Source organism: Camelus bactrianus, chromosome 28, assembly GCF_048773025.1.
Source record: "Camelus bactrianus isolate YW-2024 breed Bactrian camel chromosome 28, ASM4877302v1, whole genome shotgun sequence".
Lineage (NCBI taxonomy): Eukaryota > Metazoa > Chordata > Mammalia > Artiodactyla > Camelidae > Camelus > Camelus bactrianus.
Window position 1 is genome coordinate 16,348,204 of NC_133566.1, and position 9,335 is coordinate 16,357,538.

At 47.2% G+C, this 9,335-nt stretch overlaps 1 protein-coding gene across 2 annotated transcripts; it reads right to left on the reverse strand.

The window, feature by feature from the left end:
• Positions 1-387: 387 nt before the first annotated feature.
• LOC105072275 (myelin and lymphocyte protein-like) lies at positions 388-7,227 on the reverse strand. Of its 2 annotated transcripts, none has more exons than XM_074354538.1 (3): positions 6,692-7,185; positions 5,334-5,459; positions 388-417 (listed from the first exon to the last, which is right to left on the reverse strand). In XM_074354538.1, exons 1-3 carry the CDS (start codon positions 6,785-6,787, stop codon positions 403-405), a joined length of 237 nt encoding a protein of 78 aa, XP_074210639.1. In that variant the 5' UTR covers positions 6,788-7,185; the 3' UTR covers positions 388-402. The 2 variants fall into 2 exon arrangements, with proteins under 2 accessions (XP_074210639.1, XP_010957444.3); XM_010959142.3 differs by lacking the exon at positions 388-417 and adding an exon at positions 2,026-2,159 and having other exon boundaries at positions 6,692-7,227.
• Between the last annotated feature and the right edge of the window lie 2,108 nt (positions 7,228-9,335).

Sequence of the window (9,335 nt, forward strand, 5' to 3'; positions counted from 1 at the left end):
TGGTGGACGCTGTCCTGTGTGATTCACCGGATTGTCATCAGTTCTTACCCCAGAAACTGAAGGCCGCAGGTCTGCTGGTGGGCCACAGAGCCAGGGGATTGTACCCCCACACTCACAGGGATGGTTGTTTTTGAGCCTTTTCCACGTCTTCAGTGCAGATTGCTAATTTAACCCCTCTCTCTGTTCTGCCTCAGTGCAGTGGCAGAAAGCAGTGGGGCATCTCAGAAGAGGAAGGCATGATGCTCTCAAGTTCCTGCCAGTGGACACTTAGATTGTGTCTGTGTCTTGGCTACTGTACATAATGCTGTGGTGAACATGAGGGTGCAGATGTCTCTCTGGGATAGTGATTGCCTTATGCTAAGTGAAGTCAGTCACGCAGAGAAAGACAAATACTGTAGGATGTCACTCATACGGAATCTAAAAAAAAAAAAAATCTTGTAGAAACAGAGATCAGATTTGTGGTTGCCAGAGGCTGGGGGTTGGGAGTAGGAGAATTGGGTGAAGGTGGTCAAAGGTGCAAACTCCCAGTTACAAGATGAGTAAAGATATGAATTTTGTTAAACAGGCAAGAAACTTCCTATCATTTCTTAACCCATATTTTAATTTTTCAGGATTAAGCCTCAATCAAACCTTTTCCTCCTTACTATTTCCTATAGTTAATCATTATAGTAAAAATGATTTACTATAGCATTTTAACTTAAAATTTAAGTAGACTCACTAAAAGTGGCCTTTTAGTGTACAATTACCTTAAGATAACAAAGGGCCTCCTGAAGTTACCACTGAGACCCAATTTAGTCACAGATTCCCCAAACAGGAAGAGGAGTAAGATGTCAAGTCGTTAAACCTCTGCTTGAGGCTTGAATCTTTGCTCTGCATGCCCCTAGCAAGGGGTCATCCATCCTCTGCCAGTACTCCTCCACACTGGGAGCTGACCAGTTTTTGAGGTACCTCTTCAGGTGTCCCAGCTCTGGAATTTATTAACATCTTTGAGTGAAGAAATCAAAAAGCATCATTAACAGGAGCTGGGCTTTCAGGATTCCTAACTGAGTGCCCTCCTTCCTAGTCACCCTCTCCTTCCATCCCAGATGACTCATACCTGAAACGTGGTCCTTAATCACTTGTCACTGTGCTTCCTCTCACACTGTATGTAGCCTGGTCCCCATTCTCTCCTATGGAGTCATCCAAGGAAACACCTGTTTTTTTTTGGCTTAAAGACTATAATTAAGCAAGACCCCTTTGTCCTGTAGGAAAAAGAGGGGGACCCCAGGCTGGTACTTGGTGAGTTTCCAGAAAGGATGAGGCTGTCTGGTTTCCCTGGTAGCCGGGGAGGATAAGATACCCCGTCCCGGACTCTCTGAGATGCACCGGCAGCACACGCAGCTGTCCTCTGAACTGCCCTTGATGCTGCCTTGAGATGTTCAGTCTAAAGCAAGAATTCCTCAGAAAGAAAGCTGAAATAATGGTGTTCCCGATACTGGGGAATTAAAGACCCCCCCCAAAAAACCCCAAGGAAGTATTAAATATAAAGGCACTTTATAAACTATTTCAAACGTTTATCATCTCCCACTGTGGACATCTGGAAATAATCATTGGGCAAGTTTTATTCCCCACGACTGGTAGAATATCGTGAATATATAAAATATCCATGAAGACATAGAACATCCATGAAGACGTAGAATGTCCCTCCGTGAATGTGTAAACACGCCACACTACGGGTACCAAAAAGCCCACGAACAATTCCAATCAACAGTTCTCAAGATCCGGCCCGGGGGTCAGCAGGGGAACCTTGTTTCGTGGTCTTGCAGATCACAGTCCCCATTTTCCACTGCTATTGTCCTCTTTCAAACAGGAAATGACCCTAGAAAGACTGCTCAATATTTGGTTGTTCAAAGTAGCAAGCCCCTACTCTGAGATGAGAGTATCTGGGAGAGTCAACACAAAACCCACAGAAACAGAGAGTTGCTTGCTTTGTTTTGTTTTATTTTCTGACCACTGAGAGCATTTCTGCATTTGAAATGTTACGCTGGAAGATGGGCTGATCAGTTAACATCCTCTGGGGTTTCAGCTAAAGTTCTTCAGCTGCTTTGGGAAGACTTCCGTCTTTTTAAAGAAAACACTGCATGGACAATATACACCAGAGTGATTAGGAATAAGAACACCTGAAACCAAGACAAATGGCCATTAATGGGCATGCATGGGGAGAGGGAAAGGCGTGGGCCGCCCACAGCAGGGTGGCCACTTGCATGGTGCTCCTGGCTGACAGCCCTGAAGTGTGCGGACCACCACTGCTTCCCATTGCTCACGGAGTCATCCTTTCCTGCAGAGCCCAGGTGTGGCCCTGAATGCTCTCAGCACAGTCTCCAGGGGATGTAACGACCCGCGGGACTTGGTGTACAAGGTCCAGTATTGGCCGTCACACATCTGCCAGCCTGCTGGAAATGAGGACCCTTAGAGTCTCCTCAAATGATAGTTGAAGGTGAGTATCCATTGCTTTTCATGGAAAACTTCCCTCCTGAACACCAGTAAGACCAGAGTCCACCAGCTGTGATCCCAGCAGCCTCGGCAAAAAGGGTTTGCTGCTTCTGGTTAAGGTCTCCATGCTGGCTAAACATTCTCAAACCCCCAACAGAATTTCACAAGTATTGGGCCAGGGAGCCACAGGAAGTGAGGGACTGGGACTGAGAGGAGGGATTTTGAGCTTTTGCAAATATGAGGAGGCTTACAGAGAAAGCTGCTGGGAACAGAGGCCCTGGAAATGTGGAAACGGTCACTCTGTGCCCTGCCCAGGCCCTGACCTGCCATGTTCGCTGGGCACCACCTATCCTATCACCCTGCTCCGGGTGGCTGGTCTCTGAAGGCTGCCTGCCCCCAGGCAGATACCTGCACCTGGCTTGTGACCTTGGGTGTGGGGTCGAGAGTTTCCAACCCAAGCACAGCGTCAGGCTGGCTACGCTCCCGTGACTATTGAAAATGCCCATAAAAACCAGCCATTACCATGCCTGCTCTCGCCCTGCCTCCACACCTGGGCGAACCCTCACCCTCATGGCCAGAGGCGATGAGTAAGCCGAGTTACTGAATAACCAAAGTAAGAGAACTCATCTGGGAACTCAAAGACACTGTCTGAAGGGAGCAATCACACATGAGTGAGAAGGCCCCAGAAGACACCTCTCCCCACCAGGAGGAAGCAATCTGGGGGCCTCCAGACCCTGTGAGAACCCTGGGCAGAAGCAGCTCAGAAGTCCCCACAGGGACAGGAATCAGAGACTTGTTTTCCAAGGGAGATCAAGAAATGGCACACTGGGGACACTGAGAGCCAGGGACCTGAATTGTGAAGGAAAAGCCCAGCTGGGCTAACAAGCTAAGTCACAAATCTAAGTGTAACAAGTGTCGGATTACTGATCTGAGTTCTGCTGGGCTAACTCGTAAATCTAAGTTAATAAGTGTCTGTTTGCTGATTCCCTGTTCATGTTTTTGCTAGCCAGCTGGATTTTCAAAGAGACATATCCGGCCTTGAAATGTTGGTTTGCTGCCTCACTGCCTCTACTTTTGTGATAATGATGTTGCTAATGCTATTGCGTGCCTATTGGCCGAATACCCCAAACTTGTACTTAACCCTATAAAACCTCATGCTCACGTCTTGGAGGTGCTCAGGGCTTAGGAGCAGAAGCCCCTCTGAGCCCGCCGGCGTAATAAATCTGAGTACTCGAACCCTCCGAGTGGTGCTTGTTTCTTGGCTGGCCTGTCATTTCCGTAACATATGGAACTGGGGAGTAAGTTGGGAGCTTAAGGGGAGTGTGTTGCTTTCCCGAGGCAGGGGATGCTGTCATGGGGCCAGCAGACAGGCTTTGAAGACCTCTCCTGGGACCCCGCCAACGGAAGCAGGAAGGGCAGCCTCGCTAAACCCCTTCCCAGACCTCAACACCACCCAGCCTGTGGGCTTTCCCTCAGCCTCTGCTCTGCCCTTTCCAAAAAGGGGTGGAGGTGGCACAGCTCTGGCACCTGGAGCTGGCATCTCATGATATGTCAAGATATTTGACCTCAGCGTTTGTATAATAAATAGGTGGATTGCTAGAAATCTGCGAGTGCATTTCCCACAACATTTTCTTATTTTTAAAATAACATCCATGGTTAGAAAAACTTCCGACACCATGAGTTAGCATCCAGGGACATAGCCACACATGTACAACTCTGGAAGAGAGTTCTATGAAACAACACATTCTCTTATTCTCTGTTATTCTGGTCCATTTCGTCAAGAAGAAAATTAGGCCGTGACCTCACAGCTCACTAATGGATCTGGCCCTGCAGTTGGAGGACATCAGAGCTCAGAGACCGGCAGGCAAGGTGCCCCCAGTCACACACAGCCTCACCCCCACCTCCTCTACTGATGGAGTGGAGGAGGCTCAGCCCCTGTTCCACCCACTGCTCACTGGGAAGCCTGCGGGGGAAGTGGTTTACTAGCTCTCTAGTCCTCCAGGGAAACAACAGGAGTCACCACCCTATTTTATAGATGAGTAAGCCAAGGCTCAGAGGGCACAAGGGACTTGCACAAGGAATGGGTGAGTGAGCTCCAGCCCCTCCTCCTGTCAGGCAGGAGACAGCGTTGGGCAATGACAGGAAAGAGGACAGCCTGATCCCAACAGCAAATCCCCACAACTGGGGGTCTGGACACGTTGCACCTGGAAGGGCCTCCCCACAGCCCCACCCTCAGAGTGAGCGCCTGGGAGACACTGGCCACTCAACTTTCTGTCCTTGGGCTCAGCACTCCTGTGGCCCTGACTGTACGCTTTCCTGGAAGACTGGGGAGAGCTGGGAAGCCAAGTTGCCATACTCTCTGCTCAAACTGGTGCTAAGAGTGTGGTGACAGAGCACCGGTCCTGGACAGCAGGGCCCACCAATTCTTTGTGACCTTGAGACAAGGTGTGTATGCTCTTTGAGCCCTGCTTCTCCATCTGTGAAATGGGTATAATAACAGCACCTCCATCCTCGGGCTGCTCTGATGGGTAAATAAGATTGTTCACAGGGAGCTCAGACAGTGCCAGGTGTGTGTGGTCATGCCTCCCGACACATCTGCCTTCCCCGAAGCCCACCCAGGCACGGACCCCCAGCCAGCCCAGGCCTGGGCAGTGCAGCACTGACCGATGGCTCAGGGAACCTGCGGCACATCGTTTCCCTTCTCTGGGGCTTTTTTCCTTCAGAAATGAGGGGGAAGGTGTACTTTATTCAAACATCAGTGAAGTATTAAAAAACAGGGAGGGCCTGGGCAGCCTTTGGCTCAGCCTGTCTGTCAGTGGGTGGTGGGAGCCGTGAACATGGCAGGTTGACTGTGGACTCACCACGGCAGAGATGTTTTCATGGTACTGTTTGTACCTGAAGCCGTCTTGCATCTGGATGGTGGCAAAAGCTTCCAGGACGGAGGCACCGAAGTAAAACAGGGAGGCCACACAGTGGTAAGCTGCGTCCTGCAGGGTCAGAAGGGCCATCAGAGCGATGGGGCGCCCAGATGTGAAGATGTGGGCAGCTGTGGTCCCAGGAGGGTCTGTCGAGCCCACCTGTCCCCACCTGGCATCAGCCAGGTCCCTCAGTCATTTCTGCTGCTTCCCTTGACAGCTCCCCTTCCCCAAACCCCACCCTGTCCTCACAGAGACTGATTACCCAGGGCCATGCAGCTGAGTTTTCTCTCACTGGTTTGGGAGCCAGAGTAAGGACTTTGATGGAGGAGGGACCCTGCTTTCCCTTGAGGTGGGATCAAGAAAGGGGTCAGGGAGGGAAAATTGATCTGGACCTGAGAAGTGTCATCTGTGGTCACGTTCCCCAGGTCGGATGTGGCCTTGGTGGCCATGAGAAGTGTCATCTGTAGTCATAGTCCCCAGGTCAGATATGGCCTTGGTGGCCAGTGCAGAGTGAGAGGACTGGGCCGTTTCCATTGCTGTGTTGTTTTGTTTTATTTAGTTCTTGTTCATGTTGAGAGGTTGGATGAGCAGGGGACTGGGGCTCCAGGCATGTTTAAAAGCAAAAAGGATGAGAATGGATCTCTGAGTAGTGATTTGGACGTGGTTTCCAAGTCTAGATTGGAGGCCTTTTGAGAGTAAGAGGCCTGGCCAAAGGCCCCTCTCCTTTCACGGGAGGTAAAGGCAGGTGGTCCCCGTGTAAGTTTACCTCCTTCATGGGTCTCAAGGCAGAATTCATGCAGAAGAGAGATCACAGGCCATCCCTCTCCCCTGGCCAAGTCCCTCTCTGGTGACCCTGCTCTAGAAGGCCGTGACTGGGAGCTGGGCAGTGAGCATGGTCTCACACTCGGCAGCCAGGGCCAGTCCCCAGGACCCTGCCCTCCTTCTCCTGAGATGGAAACGAACTCTCCTGGGTGGTGGGAGATGCCAGTGGGCGCCTGGCAGGTGCAGGAGGTACAGGGAGGCTTGTTGGGCTGCTGGTCTAGGAAAGAGGCAGTCACACAAGAGAAGGGAGACCAGCTGTCAGAGAATTAGGCAGCGACAGTCAACCTCTGCCTTTACCTCCACTGACCGCCTGCTGCGGGGAGCCCTGGGCTGCTGTGGACAGCTCAGAGCTCAAGGCCTTGGAGGATGGGTAGGAGACATCCACAGGGCACCCCACCCAGCGCAGGAAAAGCCAGTCTCCCAGGGGAGAGGGCCCAATACTACCCACCCCCTCTCAGACCCCCAGGGCTGGGACTCACCAGGGTGATCCAGAAAGTCCCACTGCCATGTGCACCGATCACATAGAGAAAGAGCAGGAGAGTGGTGGTTACGAAGCAGAACACAGACACGAACATCACCCAGCCCTGGACCAGGGGGATGGGCACCAGAGAGGAAGAGATCAGGATCCACACGAGACCCCCAAACACCTGCAGAGGGAGGGAGAGAAGAGGTGAGCGTCAGACCAGGGGAGCCCGTGCCCAGGAAGGGCCAGACAAAGAGGCTGTGCTGGGGCACCAGGGGCCCTTTGCAAATACGAATTCAGTTAATCCTCACAGCATCGCTCTGAGTGTGGCGGTGATCCATTTGTGAGATGGGAAAACTGAGGCACATTTAAGTTAGAAACTCGTCATCCCAAGAAAGAACTTATGCCATCCAGTTTTATCATTAGAACAGCAAATGAGATTATATCCTTCCTAGTATTTTTGCTGTAAAAATATCCTTTCTTTTATAAAATGGTAGTGACCAGCAGTTACTTTTGGTTTTTACTTGGCAAAACAAATTAGCCACACTATGTTATTTACATTAAATAAACTTGACCCCTAAAGCCCCAAGTTCAGGAAGTGCTCTGACTACTGGAGGCAGGGCTGGAGTGGGGAGGGCCCAGGCCAACATGGTCTCCTTGGATGGCCTAGGACGGGCATGAGAGAGCACTGCCCCCATCGTTAACCAGAAGCCAGCCCAGCTGGTGTGCACAGGGTCAGTGAGCCCCATGTTTTCAAATTCTGGGCTCTGTATGCTATCCCATTGATCTGTATGTTTTTGTTTTTGTAAAGTATCACATTGCTTTGATTATTGTAGGTTTGTAGTAAGTTTTGAAATCAGAAAGTGTGAGTACTTCATTTTTATTCTTTTTTTTTTCAAGATTGTGTTGACTATTTGGGGTCCCTTGATAATCTATATTAACCTTAGGATAGGTTTTCTTTCTTTCTTTTTAACATTTTTTTTATTGAGTTATAGTCATTTTACAATGTTGTGTCAAGGATAGGTTTTCTATATCTGTGAAAAATATGTTTGGGATTTTGATAAGAATTGCATGGAATTTCTAAATCACTTTGAGTAATGTTAATCTTTTTATATTATCAAGTCTCGATCCATGAACATAGAATATGTTTATACATTTATTTATGTCTTATTTAATTTCTTTCAGCAATGTTTATAGTTTTCGTTATATACTGTTTTCACTTCCTTGTTTAAGTTAATTTCTAAGTATTTTATTCTTTTTGGTGTTATTGTAAATGGAATTGTTTCTATGATTTCCTTTTCAGATTGTTCATTGTTCATGTATAGAAATGCAAATGAGCTTTGCTTGTTGACTTTTATCCTACTTCTTTGCTGAATTCATGTAGGAGCTCTAACAGTTTTTCTGCCTGTAATATCACATTGCCTACAAATAGAGATTATTTTACGTCTTCCTTTCCAATTTGAATGCTTTTTACTTCTATTTCTTACCTAAATGCTCTGGCTAGAACGTCCAGTACTGTGTTGAATAGAAGTGGTTAACGTGGGCATCTTGCCTTGTTCCTGATCTTGGAGGATTTCACCCTTGAGTATGACATTCACTTTGGGTTCGTCACACATGGCTTCTATTATATTGAGTTAGTTTCCTTCTACTTCTAGACTGTTGAGTGCTTTTATTATGAAAAGCTATTGAATTTTGTCAAATGCTTTTCTGCATCAATTAAGATGATTGTATGGTCTTTCTGCTCCTTCATTCTGTTGATGTGGCATATTACATTGATCGATTTTCATATGTTGAAACATTCTTGCATTCCAGGGAGAAACCCCACTTGTTCATGGTGTATAATCCTTTTAATATGCTACTGAATTCTGTTTGCTAGTGTTCTGTTGAAGATTCTTGCATCAGTGTTCATAGGGGATATGAGTCTATGGTTTTCTTGTAGTGGCTTTGTCTAGCTTTGATATCAAGGTACTGCTGGCTCCATAGAATGGGATTGGCAGTGTTCCCTCCTCTTTAATTTTTTTTTTTTCTGGAAATTTTGAGAGGAATTGGCATTAGTTCTTCCTTAAATATTTCCTGTAATTCACCAGTGAAGCCATCAGGTTTTCTTTGCAGAGATATTTTTGATACTGATTTAATCTCCTTACTAGTAACAGATTATTGAGATGTTCTAGTTCTTTGCTACTTAGTCTTGGTGGGTTTTGTGTGTCTAGGAATTTGTCCATTTCATGTAGATTATCCAATTTGCTGATGTACAATTGTTCATAGTACTTTCTCATAATCCTATTTATACATGTACAGTTGAAGTAATGTCCCTATTTCTGATTTTAGGAATTTGGGTCTTTTTTCTGTCTCTCTCTCTTTTTCTTTTTAGTCCATCTAGCTATAGATTTGTCAATTTTGTTGATCTTTTCCAAGAACCAACTTCTAGTTTCATTGATTTTCCTCCATTGTTTTCTGTTCTCTTTTCATTTATTTCTGCTCTAGTCTTTATTTTTCCTTTCCCTCTGCTAACTTGAAGTTTAGTTTGTTATTTTTTTCTAATTTCTTAAGTTGTAAAGTAAGGCTGTTAATTCAAGATCTTTCTGAATTTGTACTGTAAGTATTATAGCTATAAATTTCTCCCTTCGGACAGCTTTCACTGCACCCATCATTTTTTATAG

Coding starts and splice junctions, on each gene's coding strand:
- LOC105072275 (XM_010959142.3), bottom strand. CDS start 6,787: ATGTTCGTGTCTGTGTTCTGCTTCGTAACCACCACTCTCCTGCTCTTT. Junction 5,460..6,691: donor GGACTTTCTGGATCACCCTG/GTGAGTCCCAGC, acceptor CTGACCCTGCAG/GACGCAGCTTACCACTGTGT. Junction 2,160..5,333: donor ATGAAAACATCTCTGCCGTG/GTGAGTCCACAG, acceptor TCTTGGTTTCAG/GTGTTCTTATTCCTAATCAC.